General features: G+C 43.1%; 1 protein-coding gene across 1 annotated transcript in view; it reads right to left on the bottom strand.

Annotated features, from left to right (window-relative positions):
• Nucleotides 1–12,843: 12,843 nt before the first annotated feature.
• ACOX3 (acyl-CoA oxidase 3, pristanoyl) overlaps nucleotides 12,844–21,432 on the bottom strand; it is a 52,890-nt gene continuing 44,301 nt past the window's right edge. The window contains exons 17-18 of the mRNA XM_061584303.1: nucleotides 16,378–16,464; nucleotides 12,844–13,787 (exon numbers count right to left, since the gene is read on the bottom strand). Coding sequence (XP_061440287.1) covers nucleotides 13,668–13,787; nucleotides 16,378–16,464 — 207 coding nt within the window. The 3' untranslated portion in view covers nucleotides 12,844–13,667. The remainder of the gene's footprint in view (nucleotides 13,788–16,377; nucleotides 16,465–21,432) is intronic.

Below are 21,432 nucleotides of genomic sequence, written 5' to 3'. Positions count from 1 at the left end.
AGAACTATAGGCCGGTAGCAAATGTTCCATTCCTGGGCAAGGTCCTTGAACGAATGGTTGCAGGCCAGCTCCAGACACTCTTGGATGAGACCGATTATCTGGATCCATTTCGGTTGGGTTTTAGGCCTGGTTTTGGCATGGAAACAGCCAAATCATCAACCATGGTATCCTTCTGGGACAACTGGCTGAGTTGGGAGTGAGAGGTACTGCATGGCAGTGGTTCCACTCCTACTTGGTGGGTTGATTCCAGAAGGTGGTGCTTGGGGAACACTGCTCGGCCCCGTGGATTCTCCAGTATGGGGTTCCACAGGGGTCAGTTCTGTCCTCCATGCTGTTCAACATCTGCATGAAACTGTTGGGTGTGGTCATCCAGAGTTTTGGAGTTCATTGCCATCAGTACGCTGATGACACGCAGCTCTATTTCTCCTTTTCATCTTCTTCAGGTGAGGCTGTCAATGTGCTGAACCAGTGCCTGGCTGCAAGAATGGACTGGATGAGGGCTAATAAACTGAGGCTCAATCCAGACAAGACTGAGATGCTGCTACTGGGTGGTTCTTTTGACCCGATGGTGCATGTCCAACTTGTTCTGGATGGGGTTGCACTCCCTCTGAAGGAGTAGTTTCTTAGTTTGGGTGTTCTCCTAGAACCATCTCTGACACTTGAGGCTCAGGTAGCCTTGGTGGCACAGAGTGCCTTCTACCAACTTCAGTTGGTGGCCCAACTATGTCCCTATCTGGACAGGTATAGCCTGGCTTCAGTTGTCCGTGCTCTGGTAACCTCCAGATTAGATTACTGCAATGCGCTCTACACTGCCTTTGAAGACAGTTCAGAAACTGCAGCTTGTGCAAAATGTAGCAGCCAGATTGGTAACAGGGACCAGACAGTTCGAACATATAAAACCGATTCTGGCCTGCTTGCATTGGCTGCTGTATGTTTCCAAGCCCGATTCAAGGTGCTGGTTTTAATCTATAAAGCATTATACAGCTTGGGACCACAACACCTGGTGGAATGCCTCTCCCGACACGAACCCACACGTACACTACACTCAACTTCAAAGGTCCTCCTCTGGGTGCCTACTCCAAGGGAAGCTCAGGGGATAGCAATAAGGGAGAGGGCCTTTTCAGTGGTGACCCCTACATTATGGAATGATCTCTGTTATGAAGTTTGCCTGGCGCCAACATTGTTATCTTTTCGGCGCCAGATCAAGACTTTCCTTTTTTCTCAAGCATTCTAACAGCATGTGCTGAGCTCTTACCCCAGGTCTTTTACCTTGTTTATCTGTTGCTTCATGCTTTTAAACTTTGTATGGTTTTTAAAACTGTATACTGTATTTATTTTTAATGTTCAACATTTTTAATATTTGTAAACTGCCCACAGACCTTTGGCTATGGGACGGTATATAAATAAATAAATAAATAAATAAATAAATAAATAAGATCAGCATGTCCCCCTGACCACCAGATTAAAATGTATTGGAAACAAATAACTAATTGCCAAATGACTAGGTATATAGCTGGATAAAGGAAGAAAATATTCCTTGCTTCCTGTCAGTGAATGAGTTAAGAATAAAGTCAGAAGGTGCCACAAGGCTGACTAGCAACTGTCTCATCTTGGTAGTTCCTGCATTTCTATGGTTACAAGAGAATAATGGGGCAATAGTTGAACTGAGTTGCTTCAACCTCCTAGCAAAAAATACTTCTAGTGATACTTTGTAGTTTCATTAATAAAATACCATAAAAACCACATGTCTTTGCCTACATGTCTACACAGCAATATATGTCATGTACTCAACCAACATGTGTTTGGGACTTTAGCTTGCAGTCCCAATACACCAAGGGGCCAAATTACATTTGTCCCAGGAACCCTCATATTCCAACCCAAACACTGAGATCATCCATAGGAGCACTGTTATGCCCCATGTTACAGAGGCCCGACTGGCCTCAACCAGAAGTTGGGCATTTAGTGTCAGCAGTGCCATGCCATGAAACACTCTTCCTGCAGAGATTTGGCAGGCATCCTAACGTTTGACCTTCAGGCATCTCTTGAAGACTTTTTTATACTGACAGGCCCATGCAGTTGTCTGAAGTTTTCTTGAATAGTCACCCATTTTTATGACTGTTCTGTACTGCTTTTAAAGTTTTCTTTTTTAATGTTGCTGTATACTGCCCTGATGGAGTGTGAGAGGGCTGTGAATAAATACTTATTTAAAAAGAATAAGCAAACAATCAGATAATAGACTAAAACTTAGAACCAAAGAATATACAATTTATTGCTAAAGATAAGTTTGTTTTTAGTTTAGATCAATACAAAAAACAGCAATAAGGAAGCTAACTAAAATAAAACAAAAACTGAGGGAGAAGAGAAGTGAGAGATGTGGGTTGGTATTCATAGCGTTTGTCTTTTTCACTTTATGGGGATGTTATAAAATATGTTTACATTCAACTAGGCAGAGTTCAGGATAGGGTTGCCACATAGCTTGGTAAGCATCAGAATAATTTCTAGGCTATGTAGCTAGTTCATTTATGGTAAGGAGATACCCCATCTGATAAAATGGGGGCAGGTCATCACTGGTGTAGTGTCAAATTCAGAAGTGCAGGTTCCCTTCATGATAGTCACATCCACACCTCCTCCCATTTGCTGCTGGATTGAGAAAGAGATCCTTGTTAATGCCTTCTCTCACAACAACAGACGTCACTAGGAGCCAATTAGCATGAAAGGGGAAGTGTGTGTTAGCTATTGAAAATAGTATTCTCAGTGGCTGATTCACTTCCTTTTATTCTGATTGGCTCCAATCAACAGGAAAGGACAAGGAAGGAAACACATTCGTTTCATGCTGATTGGCTCGTAGGATGCTGGAGACATAGGGACCCTGCTGGGACCCTGCTTCCAAAAAAGACTCCCCAAGATTCTGGACGACTATACCCCTGCAGGTCACGGGCACATCACTTGCAAGAGTACAGCCAACTACACACTGTCTTGATCTTTGCCATTCTTATTTGCTCTAGCTGAGGGGGGCTGATTGGATGGGTCCAGAGGGTAATAAATGCCTCTTTGTGGGAGACAGTGGTGGCTGTCATCTTGGAAGTGGCAGAGGTGCATCCCATCCTTAACAGGCCCTTCCTGGATCCTCAGGATCTCAGTAACTACCATCCAGTCACCACTATCCCCTTTCTGAGCAAGGTGTATGCAAGAGGGCTGTGGCCATGCAACTGCAGGCACGCTTGGATGAAACTGATTATCTTGACTTTTTCAATTAAGCTTTTAGGCCTTATTCTGGCACTGAGATAACTTTTGTTACTGTGGTGGATGACCAGTACCAGGAGAGAAACAGAAGAGTTGACCCTGTCAAAACTGAATCCCAACATCTTCAGCCAGGATTTAATCCCATGCATCAATGTTTAGCAATAGTGCACCAATAGTTGGATAGCATTATCGCATGCTTAAGACTGAGCAGGCATTACAAACGGAACAGACATAATTTGTCTGACCCCATTTCCCCTTAACCATCTTGGCTGAATTCTACATTTCCATGGAATAGTTGGGGTGCCCTTCCCTCAGTAAGGTGGTGCCAACATGTTATCTGAGGCACATTTCAGCTGTGGGAATAAACATAAGAATCCACTACAGGACGTGCTCTCACATAGGAGATATTTTTGTCCTCTTTTCACCTGGGACCCAACACCTCCACTTTCCTGCGGAAATATAGGTCCTAGACACGATGGCTCTGTTCTGTCTTTACTGTCTGAGGCAGTATGCCCCGGTTTACCAGTTGTTGGGAATCACACGTTTAAATTGTTTTTATATTGTTTTAAATTTTAAAATTGTGTTTTAAATTATTTTTAGAATATGTGTTTTAAATTGCATATTTGTTTTAATGTTTTTGATTGCTGTAAACCACTCAGAGAGCTTCGACTATGGGGCGGTATACAAGTGCAATAAATAAATAAATAAATAAATAAATAAGTGAGTGAGGGGAGGACTGTTGCTCTCAAGGCCCCGCTTCTGGCCTTCCCACTGGCATATGGCTGGGCAATGTTGCACGCACAGTCAGAGGCAGCATGTGTTTGAATACCAGTTGCCAGAAACCACAGGAGGGGAGAAGGTTCAGGTCCTGCTTGTGGACTTCCCATAGGAATCTAGTTGGCCACTGTGAAAAACACTGTGAAAAACACGTCTTCAAGGGCAGCCCCACGTAGAGTGCGTTGCAGTAGTCCAATCTTGAGGTTACCAGAGCATGGACAACTGAAGCAAGATGTTCCCTGTCCAGATACGGGCGTAGCTGGGCTACCAGCCTAAGATGGTAAAAAGCACTCCATGCCACCGAGGCACCTGCGCCTCAAATGACAAGGACGGGTCCAGAAGGACTCCCAAGCTGCGCACCTGCTCCTTCAGGGGGAGTGTAACCTCATCCAGAACAGGTAGAACATCCAACTGGTCAGGGGATCCATTTACTAGCAGCATCTCAGTCTTGTCTGGATTGAGCTTCAATTTGTTCGCTCTCAGATGAGCCTTTAATCTGGTTCAGCAGAGTTTCTCTTTTATTCTTCAAGGTCGAAAGGCAGTGCCCTTGTCCTTACGTCAACTATGAAGTGATAACACTATTAGAGTCCTATCTTCAGGGTCACCACCACCAAGGTGATGGCAGCCCACGGATAGGATTGGCCCTGAAGGAAATGCCAAGTACCCTGAAATGGGAGCTGGACTCTTTGCCCCTGTTTTTGTCACGGTGTGGGACTTCTACCTAGTTTGATTGAGGCAGCAGTGTTGGGGAAGGGGCCCATTGACCTCTTTCCTCCCTGATCATTTCTGCCATCTAAATGGCCAACATACAACTGCTATTAGCTCTCCACAGCGGGAGGCATGCAAGTACAAATGCTGTATGTCTCTCCCCCCCCCTTTGTGATTAACAGAAGCTTTGGTGTGGAAGGGATTTTAGAAAATGGGAAATGTTGAAGGAAGAAAGAAAGGGACAAACACCTGCACCCCCAGTCCTGCTCTACCAAGCAACGTAGAAAGGGCCATAGATCAATGGTGGGGCAACTGCTTCACATGCAGAAGGTTCCAGGTTGAATCCCCAACGTCTCTGGGTAGGGCTGGGAAAGACTCCTGTATGAAATCTTGGAAAGCTGCTGCTAGTCAGGGTAGACAATACTGAGCTAGATAGACCAATGGTTTGACTCAGTATGAGGCAGCTTCCTGTGTTCCTAACCCTGAACAGCTGCACTGAAGTTTCAAAAAAAACAAAAAACAAAAAATACACCCCAGAGAGATGCTGATCAGAGCTCTTCTGCGTCATATCTAGTTTGTCTCCAAAAGAACACTGCTAATTGAAAACTGACATACTCTTTTAACCACATTAGTGACAGCTGAGGGGAAAAAATCAGATTTTTAGTGTGTACCTCTTTAAAGCATATCTAGCACCAGATTCATTGGTATTGTCTTTACAGGACAAATCTTACGACTTCCAGATGTGTCTGATCTTTATCATGAAAAAAACACAGATTGTCATAGAGACTGTAAATATATATGTCATGAAAGTGGGTGTCGTGAGCTTAAAGTACACATTATGTTAAGAACGTCCTTTTTCTTAAAAATTGCTTCACATTGACCACTTTCTTTTCTGTGTTACTTTTTTAGCTGCATTGCATTTCCACTGTGGACATGTAAAACTTTACTTAGTAGAATCACAGTTCACTTGCATCAGTTAACTTGCCGGCAACTATTGTGGTGGCAGGAGTCTTCTTTCATATTATAATTTTGCTTAAAAATATAGGTTAGCACAAAGGACAGTCCAGTTTAAGACTTGGGCACCTACTTCTAATGTGGATCTTTTAACGTTCTCTTTGTTTACAGTAATGATAGGTGTACAGCTATATCACCTATGATGACACAGGATCTCACTTCCAGTGTCTTTAAAAAGCAGCTGTAAAGGGTTTGCACTGGGGCCACTGTGCAGGGTGAAGGTTTTCTGGTTGTTTTTTGAAAAAACTGTTTCCCCAATCGCTGGCATCGAGGCAAATGTTACTCCCAAGAACTACCAGTAGGCACAAATAAGAAGATAAAGACAAATTGTGCTTTTATGCTTTTTCTGCCACAGCTAATAGCAGCTCTGAGGTGGGGCAATTGCCATCATGCCTTTTCCCCCTCCCTTATTGCACACAACAGCCCCAATCCAATCCCTTCTCCTGTGTGTGTGTGTGTGTTTTAAGCAGAGCTTGGAAAAGTTACTTTTTTGAACTACAACTCCCATCAGCCCAATCCAGTGGCCATGCTGGCTGGAGCTGATGGGAGTTGTAGTTCAAAAAGTAACTTTTCCAAGCTCTGGTTTTAAGGACATTGAGAGATCTGCTCACAGATCTCTAATATTGAATATGGCTTTACGTGGGGTGTGGCGAGGCCAGAGTTGATCGGCCCACTGCAGCAGCTTGCCATCTGGCTTTCTGCAAACTCCGTTACCGAGATGCCCCAGTGGCAGATGAGCTACTTTTCCCTACCCAAATGAGACAGCAAAGAGCTCTTAATCACCCCCTCCACTGTGTATGCAGCAGAAGCAACAAAGGCTGCCAGGAAGCATTCATCCCAAGTTATGTACCTCAGAAACCAGGGGTCAGACTATACACGACACTAAGCCTGTCACTTGGAAGCATGTCAGGTTTCCAAAATATTTAATAGCAGGTGCTGGGGCTCTGGTTTACACTAGATAGAACCATAGCATGTGGGGAGGTGAGGTTTGACTCTTCCCTCCCATGCTGTGATTCTGATGAAAATCCCCCCATTAGCATTAAGAGAACATGTCCCATTGGTTCCAAGGCGCAAGCAATACAGGACTGAAAGCTGAAGCACATATGGAGAATAACTCTGCCAAAGCTTTGTTCTCACTATGAAAGAGGGGATTAAAGAGCCCTTTGCTTTTGTTTTGGCTTGCATGGGAGTGAGTCAGTAGGTGGAGCCGTATTGCTGGCACTTCTTGCTCAATTCAAATATGGCTCCTGTTATAAATTAAACAATACTCTTGTCAGCAAAGGCAATTTACATATTGGGATCTGCTTATCCCCATATGGGGAAATACATGTACACTATATATGAGAAGTCTAGTACATACCTTCCCCCCCCCCCTCGAGAGGGTCCAGAGAGGGCAGGTCTAGCACACAAGAGTTTGGCTTGGGAGAAGTTTGAGATTTCTGGTGTGGCAGTCAAAACAACAACAACAGATCCAGCCAGTAAGAATATGTAAAAGTACAAACCCATAACTTCCTAAAGTTCTATAGCCTGTTTTATTTCATATCGATACCACAGAAAATAGCAGGGCAACATGTAGGCAAAATATTGATATTATCTTTCTCAAGTGTTTTCCATTTGAATGTGTTTGCTTACTGCCCAGACCTAAACTAGAAAGAAACAGAAATAGAATAGATTATGCTGGACAGAGTTCCCGAATCTACAGTAAAGTCCCTTGAGCTACCTCCAAACTATTAATCATTGACAATGGTCTAAGATGTCTCACGCATCCAGTGGAATTCTTTCATCCAAATTCTGAGAGTTTTATTGCATACTAAAACCTTAATCAGTAATAGTTTATTGTTTATAGCCAATGGCCATTACAATATAATGAAACATGTGTATACATCATTTGTAAAACCTTAATCAAGAAAAAACCACATTAATTATTTTTGGGGTGTATTTCTATCCCAATGTGATTTCAAATGTATGGTGGGGTGGTATTTTGTCCCCAGATATCATTTGTGTCTGTGGAAGTGTGCTTGACAATACCCATATACCCAGGGCCAGAAAACTCTTATTCAGAGGAGGTAGAATTTTTCTGTGCAGCAAACGTTTGTGCTTCCCTCTGCCTGTTGAGTAGACAACACCATTAATAATCTATTATTTTTATTTTTAATTACAAACAACAAAAGCTATATTTTAAAGTAAAAATGTTATGAAAATATTGTAAACTGTCTAGAAAAAAACTTTATTACAACTGACAACTGATGTTAATGGTTTTGTGGTGTGTTTTTTAACCCCATTAAGAAAGCTGCCAGAAAACAGTCTTTGAATAGAAATATCCCCAAACAACATTATATCGTTTGTGCCAACCTACTGACACTCCCACACTTAATTTCCACCATGCTATGGACCTTGCAACGCAACTTCCCGCAGCTGCTGCCCTGTCTGCTGGTTTTCTTATCCTGTACCCTACTGCAAAGGTGGCAATGTCCAATTCTTCCAGAAGATGCTGGAGGTGGAGGTTGGGCTCCATAACCAAGAGCTGCCTGGATGGTTGGGTCTGGAGAAGGCACTCTTTGCATCCTTCACTCTATCTCTGGGCCAATGAGGTCTTTCCCCAGAGTTACCGCAGTAGGTGCCTTTCAAGCCATAGAGATGTATGCTTCCAGTCAGGATAGTTGTGTCCCCATAGCACATAGGTGCCAATGGAAGCAACATGGATCATTTTAAAGAAAAGCACCATTGGTCACCTGTTAACTTTACACTTGCATGTATAGTATCTACAATAGATGGTCCAGAGTATCCACCCCATCTTTTGTTGCATGGTAATGCGTGATGCTTGGTTTATGCGGTTAACTAGACACTACCATGTCATGATGCATGGTTGAAAGTAGAAGCCCTGATTTACCTTTTGGGGGGACATACAATACAAGTGTATGTTCATTATCAAAGCAAAAGATTGAAGAGTGAACTTGCTTTTGGGGATCTGGCAACAGTTCCATTGGTATGTGGGGTTTATTCCTCCTAATAATGCCAACATAAGTAAGATCTTTCTGAGGCAAAGGTTCAGCCAACTCAATAATGGTGAAGACGTTGTCCTCAACTACATTCCTAGTAGTACCACTGTTGTGCCACAGTTCTACCAGCTTGGTAACAATATTGTAACCAAGCTGGGTTTCCCATGTCATCCAGGCTGCTCACCAAGGTAGATATTGCCCTTCAAAGGGAATACCCTGGACATTTCAAGGTGCACCCACCCAACCCAAAAGGGATGCTTGGAATCAGCTCTGGATGGATGCAGATTAGTTTCTTCCTTTCCCTTCCTATCCCGATGTCTCCCAGAAAATGGAGTGTGTGTGTGTGGGGGGAATAGCCTGGCCAAGGAACGGGGTTTCTCTTCTTTGAATTCCATAAAGGGGGTGGGAGAGGGTGTTCATAACATTTCCCTGCTGGCATTTATAATTCCCACCATTTGTCAAATAAAACTTACTTTGCTTGTAGAAGCCATGCTTTTTTCTTGCAAAAGCCAAAGGTGTGTCCTTCTGCATCAATAGGATTTTGGAGATATGAGTTTGTTTGCTCTTGCAAATGTGGGAGGGGACTCCAGTGTTCTTTGTTGACCTGTCCACGGCCATTTTTCTATAAAAAACTATGAGCTGTTTCACTACCCCAATCTGCTAACGTTGGCTGGGATTGTAATACATCCTAATGGCAAAATTCAATGCATTTCTGGCACATTTATGCCCCAGATGTTTTTTTGTTTCCAGAAGGAAAATAGTAAGTGGTAACTGGCTGAAATTTGGGGACATTGTATGGGTGACAATTTGTGACAATGTTCTAGAGCAGCCTTTCCCAACCAGTGTGCCTCCAGATGTTGTTGGACCACAACTCCCATCTTCCTGACCACTGCCAATGCTGGCTGAGGCTGATGGGAGTTGTGGTCCAACAACATCTGGAGGCACACTGGTTGGGAAAGGCTGTCCGAGAAAGTCTACTTTAGGTCTACGTATGTGAAAATTGCACAATAAAACTGCTCTGGGTGTAGGTTTTTGCCCCACAAAATACAAATTTTGCAGGGAGTTTCACGGCAATGAGAATTTGAACCTAGGTCTCTTTGGTCCTAAGCCGCTACTCTCATTATCACTACACCACGCTGGCCCTGCATGACTGGGTTCTGTGTGGAAGCTGAGGAAGCTTTATTGTTCTTTCTTGCCCTATAAAAAACACACTATCACCCACACATTTCCACATTTTCTCAGCAAGAAAGAAGCAGTTTAAAAATGCAAGCTGTAAATCTGAGCTTCCGGAATGATTGTCTGTTGGAGGCCATTCTGCTTTACCCAAAGCTGCCCCATAAACTCATTGATCTTTACCTTATGTCACGTAAGCCTGGGTCCTGAAACTGTTTGTTGTTGTTTTGTAGCTTATTGTAGGCTACCCTATAAAGAAAAGATGGGTGCTTTAACCAGATTTGTTTGGGGGTTTTTTGTCCTTCAAACAAATTTTTAGGGCAGCTTACAAGAATAAAAAGAGAGTACAATAATTTTTAAAACAGGTGGTTGCAGCTCAGGCAATTGGAAATATACGAAAGGGAAAGAGCATTAATAGAAAATTGATGCAGAGACTGAAGAGTGCAAAGGGACAAACATGTAAAAATGCATTTATTGCGGAATGGTGGAGGAGCTTCATCACATACACTAACGAGGCAGATAATAAAGTTCCCAAAGCTTTTGAAAACCTCTGGATTTCATAAATGTGACCAAATAAAATTAATAGACTATCTGTATGTTCATGGTAGTGAAAGTTATTTTGTATATGAAGTATCACTCTCATTTGGGGTTATGTACATTTTGTCAATAAAAAGAAATGAAAACAAAACACAAGAGATGCCATACAAACCCCTAAACCAGCTTTTCCCAACTAGTGGGCCACCAGATGTTGTTGGACCACAATTCCCATCTTTCCTGACCATTAGCAATGCTGGCTGAGGCTGATGGGAGTTGTGGTCCAACAACATCTGGTGGCCCACTAGTTGGGAAAGGCTGCCCTAAACCAACTAGGCAGCTACGTCTTTCTGGATGGAGGGTGTTTTATTATTTCCCCATTTTTATTCCCTCTCCCCTGCTATTACAAAGGGAGATCCATGGTGGGGGCTGAAAAGGAAGAGAGGTGGACTATAGACCATTCCCTTTTGGTGACTTTCGGCCTGCAGGAGGAAATCCCTGTCTCAAGCTCTTTCCCTGACAAAAGGGACTTTGAGTCCCAGAAGCCATTAGGTCTGCCTGCTCTTTTCATGGGTGCCTGCCCCCAAAAACACTATTATGCTGAACTGGTGCTTCCAAGGATACTTGGGCTCAAATATCCCATCACACCTTAACATCACAATCTTCCACCCAAATCCCCGCTCAGATGAACCTGGAGTCTGTCCCATGACTGGACTAAATTGGCAACCACTACCATCCACACAGAATGATGTGGTCAATTGCCTGCCCTGGACTAAGTTGTACTCTCCCTGAAGGAGCAGTTACACAGCCTGGAGGTACTTTTTGATCCAGCTTTGTCACTGGAGGTCCAAGTAGCCTCATAGAATAGTAAAGTTGGAAGGGGCCTATATGGCCATCGAGTCCAACCCCCTGATCAATGCAGGAATCCAGTTTAAAGCATACCCGACAGATGCCTGTCCCAGCTGCCTCTTGAATTCTCCCCCCAGTCTTCTCTTCTCCAGGCTAAACATGCCCAGTTCTTTCAGTCTCTACTCATAGGACTTTGTTTCCAGTCCCCTGATCATCCTTGTTGCCCTCCTCTGAACCTGTTTCAGTTTGTCTGCATCCTTCTTGAAGTGCAGAGGCCAGAACTGGACACAGTACTCAAGATGAGGCCTAACCACTGCATGACCTTCGGCCATTGATTATCGCTCAGTCTAAAGTACCTCGCAGGGTCGGTGTGAGGATGAAACGGTGGGGAAGAACCATATACACCACCTTGAGCTCTTTGGAGGAAAGATGGTATATCAAGCCCCCATTATCCTATGTCCTATCCCTTTGTTCATGAAACATTCTAACTACATAATAATAAAGGTTTTCTGACCAATGGATTTGTTGTTTCTGTACCTTCTTTTCCCACTCCTGCCATACTCTGTGCATGTTGCCTGCACAAACTGACAAAGGTCCTTTTGTCTCTGGCAACAAATTCTACAGATTGACTATGGATTAAGTAGGGGCTAAATATTTATAAGGGGCCATAAAGCTTGAACAGAGAGACATGTTTGCAGAAAATATTGTATTCTTCTCTCTATAATTATGTTTGAGCCTTACCAAGAGAGAACAATCTGAAAAGTGAAATATTCCAAGCTTTATTAGAGTAAAACTAAAATATCAGAGAAATATTTTTTGGGGGAAAAGTCTGCCTTACAAAATTATTTTGGCAGCCCACATCTGGATAGCTACATTACAAAATAAGTCAGGCAAGCTACCTAATAGGATTCAAACTGTTTAGGACCAGTATCCCTTGTGAAAGGGGATCTGTCTTCAACAGCGATGTGTGAAAGGAAGCAGCACATAAACGTTGCAAAGTGGCAGGGGTTCACATCCAAGTATTGCTTATCAAGTATTGGAGGCAATGTGTACATTAACAATAAAAGTGTTCCACAGGAAATTTGGGTTCTGAATGTGTGGTGAGAATTTGTGACCTAGTTTCTCCTTGAGATGGCAAACTTGTGTCGAGGTTGTATCACTCCAGGCTGCAGGACAGGGTTCCAATGACTGAATGCTCTTCCACACACAAATATTTTCTGCACATACAAACTAGAGATCAGGATGAGATAAGATTAAAACCACTGTCTCCGATAATCTATTATAAAGTTATCTCGTGAAATGATATGACAACTTTATCATGTTTAAAAACAGAAACCGAACAATCTTCCAGTGATAAAGAATCCCTTGGGAGAGCTTGAAGTGTACAATTTCTGCACTTGGCTTTCAGGATTGTACTGTTATGTCTTATTTTCAGCATTTTTATCCTTCCTTTTTAAAGGGAACAAATAATGTTGCAGAAAACTAAAAGAGAAATATTCACTGCTTTCATGGATTAAAGGAATTACATTTAAAATGAATATTTTTATTCATCAATGTCAACATTTCTTCCATCATGTCAGCATAAAACATTTTCCAAAAATATGCAGCAGGTGAAATAAACTTTGTTATAACATATATTAACTTTGCATTTAACTTGGGATTTCTGGCACCAGCTTACACTTAAAATTAAAAAGTGCAGATACAATGCAGAATGCTAGTGAGAATATATAGAATTTAATATTAGTTAACCCCAATTAAAGCATAAATTAAACAAGAAACTATAACAATATTTGAATCAGAGGTGTATAAAATATGACAATGAATCAAAGTCAGAAACATCTACTCTGCTCTGTTTTCCAGGAACAGTGAATTTATTTTAGCTCTGTGGGAGAAATGGGCCTGCCCAACACTACTCATAGCCCTCTACAGGGACTCCAATGGAATGATGCAAGTTTACATCAACAGAGAACATTGTGCACTTTGCATAGATATAACTTTCTTTCAGTTTGTTGTAACTATTTCCACTAGGAGTTAACAACGCATTGTTCAAAGAGCAACCAGATTTCAGTCTTCAATTATCATCACTTGACACACTAATAATATAGGACCACATCAGGCTCTGAGTAGCAGCCCACTTTAATGAGACTTTATTTCTGTAAATCTTGACTGAATGACACAATTGGGAACTGTGTAAACTGGGCTGTACTGTTCTTGATTGTGCCGGTAGTCCTGGAAATGGGCTTAAATGCCATTTCAAAGGCTTGTGCTTCTTATCATTTCCTCAACAAAAATTATGTTCATTTAACATGATCCTTTAAACACACATATTTCAGACGAGGGTTAATCATCCAGGTCAATACACTGTTTGATTTACATTCTTGATCTTAGCCTACCTACAACAGGTTTATTAGTACAAAATTCTGACCACCAAGATGGCCTCTCAAGCACCTTGTTGCCTTGAAGAACTGTGCTCCAGAGGTTTTTATATAGCTGGAAGGGAAAAAAAGAACCAGGAGTTGTTTCAGTTACAGCAATGTTTTCAGTTACAGCACTAGTTTTCAAAATGTTCAGAATCAGGCCCCCCCCTTGAACTCAAGGTGGCACCATGGGACCCTCTTTCCATTATTTTCCTGTATCTCTACATATGCCTGTCTTCTCCCTTTTCTAGAGTGACCCAATACAAGAGAGAATTCTGGCAGGTGCAATTTGTCATGCAGAAAGGGTGTACCTGCTAAAGTTCTATTTTCTGTGCAACAAATAAAAGGGAAAGAGCTCTGTATTCTCCTGCATCCAGTCACTCCTCACTCTTTGGGGGTTTCTCAACTTCACATTTTTTCCTCTCCTTAAAAACCCTCAAAAGCTAGACAAAAAAAAAGGAGATGGTGATGTAAAGAAATCCTGTTTCTTTAGCCCAAAAAACATTGCTCTGCCATGAGAGATTGTGGGTAATATCTTGCTGCTGAGAAGCAGATTGTCCCCACTACCCTGACACATGATCTCAAGATTGAAGCCACCTGTGTTACCTGGCGTGAGCTGGCAGTACTCAAGGTCACCAGCTAGCTAGCTATGGGAGTGCATGTCCAAGAAGGCGCGAGTGGACCCTGAAATTTTCCATCACCAGGAGTCTCCTGATTGGCTCTTAGACCCAATTGGCTCTTAAACTCAATTGGTTCTTAGCTGTTGCTATGCCTTTCCCTATAAGAATTAGAATTTTCTTTGTCTAGTTGCCCCCACATCTTACCCTGATGTTACATCATGTGTCCTGCTGTTCCTGGTGGAGTCAGGATACCTTTGCTATCCAAAGCTCAGTTAGCATGTTTTAGACTTACAAACAGTTAATTTTTTTCATTTTTATCCTCTAGCTCAATTCTCAACGATCTTTGGATTATTATTGGTGATTTATACCTATGCTGTATGGGTGTTCTGGGTTTAAGGATTTTCATGATGCTATTTTTATGCACTCAGTATTTATTGCTTCCTCATATTTGCTTCTACCTCATTTTTACTGGTGTGTGTTATTTCAGGTAAGCCTTGGGTAGTAAATTGGCACTTTGGCCTTTTGGCTACTTGCTACGAAATAGTCTGTTTGGCTTGGGGCTCCAAGAAGCAGAGACTCTGGCTTTTAGCTGTTGCCTCTTTAGAATCCCAGGGATGTCTCTCTTATTTAAGGTTTGGGTTTCTCCTGGCCCAAACTGATGGACAGAAGGAATGGTCGCAGCATGATCTACCTTATAGGGCTGGTTCTGGTTAGTTTCCAACCCTGATGAAATTAGCAACTGAAGGGTGCCTTACAAAAGCTGTGGTTTCCAGGATTTTGGGACCAATGATCTTGGCAGGCAAGACCACCACTTGTGTAGCCACCACAATTTGTGATATGGTCCACTTGTAGATATCAAACCATCAGCTGAAGACCAAAGGTTAGAGTAAATAAGCAGATAAATCATTTCAAAAGGGCATTATGGCAAACCTGAATTGAACTGCAGCCTAGGGAGTCCATTTGCAACACGTACAAACAATATAGTCAAGTTCAGAGATGATCAAAGAGCTGGTGAGCATATTATACTCTTTCCTCTATAACGTATACTTATAGCAAAGTGCTCTAGTTTGTTAAATTATTTGATCTACTGTGGCCTGGTGCAATTATTACCTTCTCCAAACTGAGGTGGCTTAAGAATCAGAAGGATTGGAATGTGCATCTGTGGTCTGGAGTGAGTGGAATTATTCCCAGCAGCAGAAGGATACAACATCTATCCATACTGCTAGAATGCAACTCTTCCTCTCCTGCTTCCCAAACACACACAGGGCTGATTCACATGGAGGTTCAATGCAAGGCTGGTGCTACTTGCATCCCCATTTAATTTGCATGGTTTATTTATTTTATTTATTTGTTTCATTTATAAACCGCCCATAGCGAATAGCTCTCTGGTTCACATGATGTTGCAGGCAATCAGCAGCTAGAACGCAGTTTTCCCCTTTAAATCCGTAGTAACTTGATCCTCTTTTAATCCAAAAAGGGAAGGAAAAAAGTCTTCCTATCTCTAGTGCTTGCAAACACTGTGCTCCGATGCTTTTAAGGTGGGTGTGTTAATCATCCCCCTCTCCATGTCCACTCCCTCCTCCTCCTGCTGGCTCCTGTTCTGCAAGCCTGCTGCAAACGGTGCTTTATTTTTCTTTCCCTCCTAACTTGTGCAAAAAAGCATAACACTGTTCAAACAAATACTTGTATTTCAGCTGGATTGTATCCGTGAAAATACACTTCAGGTTTTTTTTTTAATGAAACTTACTCAAACAAACTGAGCATGCTCGGTTTCCAACGTAACCAGAGGAAGTGGTATTTTGACCTTAAGAGGACGTGGTCATGATGAAGCTGCATGATTGATCCTTTCCCTTCAGTGTGAATGGAAAACAGTGATTGGAAGGTAGGAAGTGTGAACCTTGCAAATCTAACGTCTTTAATATGAAGTTCAGCTCCTGTGTGAATCAGCCCACAGTTTCTAGCTGTGACACAATGCTTGAAAGCACAACATTAAAAAAGGAACACAGTAAAGATGAGTCAGAGCTTTGCAAAAAGACTTTTTACCTCTCCATCAGCCCTGCCAATTGGCGAATTGAGTATGAAGTCAGGAGGAGCAATAACATCCACCAAAGCCACAGCCTCTTGCTTCAGCTATAGAGAAAAAATAAGGAATATAAATTGGGTATTGCAATGAGGTTTCTATGCCAACAAATAAACTACAGAGCTGTACCATAATTGTTTCAACAACCACTAACGAACAGTAGTTTCAGGTTTCTCATTTATAAAGCTCCAATCTTGCTTATTTTTCGTTTTATTTTAGAGCAAGCAGGGGTAGCTAACCTTGGTCAGAGAGTACTCCACTGAGGGCCACGTCATTTGCACACACACTTTCATGCAGCACATACACACACTAGGCAGTAAAGGGGGCAGGGAACAGATGGACAAGTAGCCTGAACACATACCCAGCAGAGATTGGGGGCGGGGGGAGAAGGAGAACAGCCTCAGCAGTGTTTTTGCTGTCCAGATCAATGTTGGTGTAGGAGGGCTTGAAAAAGTTAAATTCATGCCTTCACTTCAAGTTGCCCTGGACCAGCAGACCACAAGGGAAATACACCTTGGCCTCAGCCATTGGCCCAAGAGACCAAGGTTCACTGAGAGGTTGCACGACCTGCATTCCAGAAAGAAATCATGGCAAAGGGGAGACCAACCTGCCCTATCTGCCAGAGAGAAGCAGCACCTGCAGGGAGATTGCTCTCCTCTGTCCTGTCGCACCAAAAAGCTTGGTTCAGTTGCCAGTTGCCTTGGTGGGACTAATTACTGCTGGGTTGTGCGTACACACACATGCACAAGATCTCTTCCTCTCTCACACAGGCCACATATCCATACGTGCCTTTCTCATACCCACACCTCTCACACAGTACATACGTACATACAGTAGGGCCCCACTCATATGGCAGGTTAGGTTCCAGACCCCCGCTGAAAAGCAAAAACTGCCAAAAAGTGGATCAGCTGTAGCACGGGGGTCTGGAACATAACCCACTGATTGCGCTGGAAGAGAAGATCAGCTGTAGCGCACTACAGCTGATCTTCCCCTCCTCCGGCACGATCAGCTGGAGTGCGGGAGTCATCACACCGGAGGAGGGGAAGATCAGCTGGAGTATGCTACAGCTGATCTTCCCCTCCTCCAGAGAGATCAGCTCAAGCTCGTGCCAGAAGAGGAGATCAGCTGTAGCGCTCTACAGCTGACCTTCCCCTCCTCTGGTGTGATCAGCTCAAGCGCAGGAGTCTGATCACGCCAGAAAAGGAGATCAGCTGTAGCGCTCTACAGCTGACCTTCCCCTCCTCCAGCGATATCAGCTGGAGTGTGGGGAGCTCAAGCCCCCCCTCCAGCTGATCGCCCCGCTGGTGCCATATTAACGGAACGGTGAAAAGCGGGGCACCGAGAAGCAGGGCCCTACTATACACTTCCCCTTCCTCTCTCTCACACACACACTGACTAGTGCCACATCTATATGTCTCCCTCTCTCAAACACATGGCTGCCCACAGGGATGGGGGATTTTTTCTGGGGGTGGAGGCAAAGAACAACACTGAGAGTGTGGAGCAGGCTAATTTCTCACAAAAAATGAGGTTAGTGTCCATTTTGCCTCAAATCTCAGGGTCTAAAAATGCTAGAAACCTTTTTTAAAATGAAAGCTGGGAATCCAGGAATTTATGTTTCCTACCAGGGGCACAAAGAAGGCCTTTGTGGGCGCTATGGCACCCACGGGTGCCAGGTTGGTGACCCCTGTATTATTCTAAGCCACTTTGTTGGTCACTTGATTATTCTGTTCTATTATTTCTAGTTATAGAAGTGTGACTTTTTATATGCATGATAAGCAGTAGCAAAACAATATGTGTGTGCAAGGAGGGCCTCTCTATTAGATGACCTCGGGAGGTGCCCTGTACTCCCCTCTGCAGGATACCCATCAGTGGGGGCAGGCACCACCCAGTGTTAGTGTAGAGGGCAAGTACTGCCCTCACTGCAAAGTATCTCCAAGGGCAGAGCATTACTTTCCCCCATAGACATGAATGACAGCCATTTGTTTATATGAAATGAGAGTCTGCACTCCAGCATATCACTGAGGTGCAGGATACAAGTTTTCCCTCCAGTCACAGGAAATGAAACCTGCTCCAGTCCTGGGATTTATTTCTTAAATATGACTGAATGTTGAGAACTGGAAGAGACTCCCTTCTATGCTTTTTTTTTTTTACAATTCCATATGAAGTTTGCATAGGTATACACAGTAGGGCCCTGCTTTTCGGCCCCCACTTTTCGGTGTTCTGCTTCTATAGCGCCAGCGGGGCGATCAACTGTAGCACGGGGAGCTTCAGGGGCCAAGCGCTATCAGCCGGAGCGCAGCGGCTGGAGCTCCCCGCGCTACAGCTGATTGCGTGCTACAGCTGATCAGCTGGAACATGGGGAGCTTCAGGGGCCAAACACTGCCAAGCGGCTGGAGCTCCCTGCCCTCCAGCTGATCAGCTGTAGTGCACAATCAGCTGAAGCGTGGGGAGCTCCAGCCGCCGCGCTCCAGCTGTACTGTTCAGCTGATAGTGCCGGAGCAGCAGCAGGCTTCGGGCTATGTCCCACTTTCTGGCGATTTTCGCTTTTCGGTGGGGGTCTGGAACATAACCCGCCACATGAGTGGGGCCCTCCTGTACTGCTTTCCATATTAAGCATAGGGTAAAACAAGCTTTTGTTAAGCTATGAGCATCTTTACCTCACTCATACGCTAAGCAGTGCAATGACATGGATGTTTGTCAACATTCTTTTGCTCACAGCTTTCCCTAAATAGTTGGACTATTTGCAGAGCATAGCTTCTGTGAAAGTGCAAGGTCAGCTTGGCCAGGAGAAAAACTTTATTTGGGGCACAGAGTTTGCAGGAAATATGGTGAAGGCAAAGATTCTTAGCAGGCGGTGTGGATGAGGGGCTGAGAAGAAATGAGATAGCAGCTTGACAGGCAGAGGTGTGGCTGAGGGCATAAAATAGAGAATCGGCTGATGAGCAAGGATCTGAGGGAAAATGGACAGAGAAGGCAATGGGCTGAAGGAAAGGTGACAATGTTCACCGGCAGGGAGGGGTTCCGTGAGGAAGCTTTGAGGAATGAGGTAATTAGTCTGAGGAGGCAAGAAGGTATGAACTGAAGTTTACATACTGATTTGAACTAGCTGGGCAACATATTTTATTGCCTGTGGGTCTTTCGATTTATAGGTAGATACAATCGATTGTAGATGAGGTGTGAGGCACCTTTGACCCTCCAGATGTTGCTAAGCTACAGCTCCCATCATCCCTGGCCATTGGCCATGCTTGCTAAGGCTGATGGGAGTTGTAGTTCAGCAACATCTGGAGGGCCAAAGGTTCTCCACCCCTGTATTAAGTGGAGTTTCAATTCTTTCTGAAAGATCAGATATGCAGCTTGAGAGTACTTCTGGACCAAGCATGATCCTTAGAAAATGGGCCTTGGTTGGTCATGTCCTAGTTACATGCAGAATGTGTTATTGCATGTTATCTATGAGCGTCTGCCTTTAAAGAAAATGTACAAACTTCAACAGATACAGAATGAAGCTACCAAAATGTTGTTTGGAACCAAGCCATGAGAACATATTGTGGTGAACTACAATAGCTATATGTTTCTGAGCTCGCTCTGAAGTGTTGGTGTTAACCTTTAAAGCATTTAATGGCCTGGGACCTGGTTACTTCAAGGACCACCTATATCCATATTAACCTGCCCAAACCTTTAGATTATGATTAGAGGCCCTACTCTCTCACCAGTGACAGGCACTGCAACTTTGGACGCCCTCCCTGGACAGGTCTGACAGGCTCTCTCCTTTCCCACCTTTTAGATGGGCTTTGAAAATGTTTTTATTCACACTTATTTGCCATTCTCTGCTTTTTGGGGGGTTTTTATGCTGGTTTAGTTATTTTGTACTGCTATTTTATTGTCATCTTTGTGCTTTTATGAAAAATTACTGTTTCTATGATTTTATGCCATTGGAAACCTCCTCAAGTACATTTTATTGTAGAAAAGCAGTACATATATGAAATGAATAAAGGAATAAATAAATAAATATTATGCTAGATGAGATTAGGAAATGAACACCACTTCAGAGAACTCATGTGGGTTGAAAGTGACTGCTGACAAAGCAAGCCTTCCAAACGTTTTCTCCTCAAAATATGAACATCATATAGCCAAGCTGTTCTTTAGATACTGGAAAAGTCACCAAAATTACTTAGATAACAATGTCCTTGTGTCTGTGTGCTCAACGTTTATTTTCCAAATGACCTTCCCGTGTTCAGGTTATGTAATGGTTATAATTCCCCAATGTGATAAGAGACGCTGGCACCTTCTTTCTAGGGCATTCAACAGGCCCACTGTTCCAGCCCTCCCTTCAGGCCAAGAACTTTCCTACTGCTCCTCTGCCATGGGAGGAGAGAGGCATCACATAATCTAGAGACTTTAGTAAAAGTGCTCAAGTGCAGAGGACAGGATGAACAGAACTTCCACACAGACCAGACCACAAAAATGACTTCACTACAACAAGGGCTCCAGGACGCTTAAAACTAAGGTAAATCTAGATCTGGTCTCCAATGTAGGACATTATGCTAGGATTTGACTACCAGAAGACAAGTACTTTGAAGCTTAGGCCTCTTTAGTGTCACAAGATGGCCTAATGAAAACCTGGATAAACACTGGGGTAAACAAAATGGTTGTCATACACAACTTTCTTTCTCAGCAATATTAGTATAGCAACAGTGGACTACTTTGTAGAGTCGATGTAACCTACACTTTCTCAAGCACAATACCCCCCTACAATATGGAAATACTAATGATGGATTTCATTTGCATTTGTTGAGTAATTTTGTTAATGTTTACTTAAGAAAAAATATTTTTGCATGAAATTAAACCTGAATTAGAAAGCATATTCTAACTGAATATAAAAGAATGTAAATGTGTGTCTGAATTAGAGAGAGAGAAAAACTCCTATTTTTGTTGCTACCTTTTGTTTTTGGGTGGACATGCCTGGTCACAGCTATATTAAAATCTTCAATTTCACAATTAATTTATCTGGACAACAATCA

This window comes from Rhineura floridana, chromosome 9 (genome assembly GCF_030035675.1).
Source record: "Rhineura floridana isolate rRhiFlo1 chromosome 9, rRhiFlo1.hap2, whole genome shotgun sequence".
NCBI classification, from domain to species: domain Eukaryota; kingdom Metazoa; phylum Chordata; class Lepidosauria; order Squamata; family Rhineuridae; genus Rhineura; species Rhineura floridana.
The sequence above is the reverse complement of the archived record's forward strand: the minus strand, read 5'-3'. Positions and strand labels throughout refer to the sequence as shown.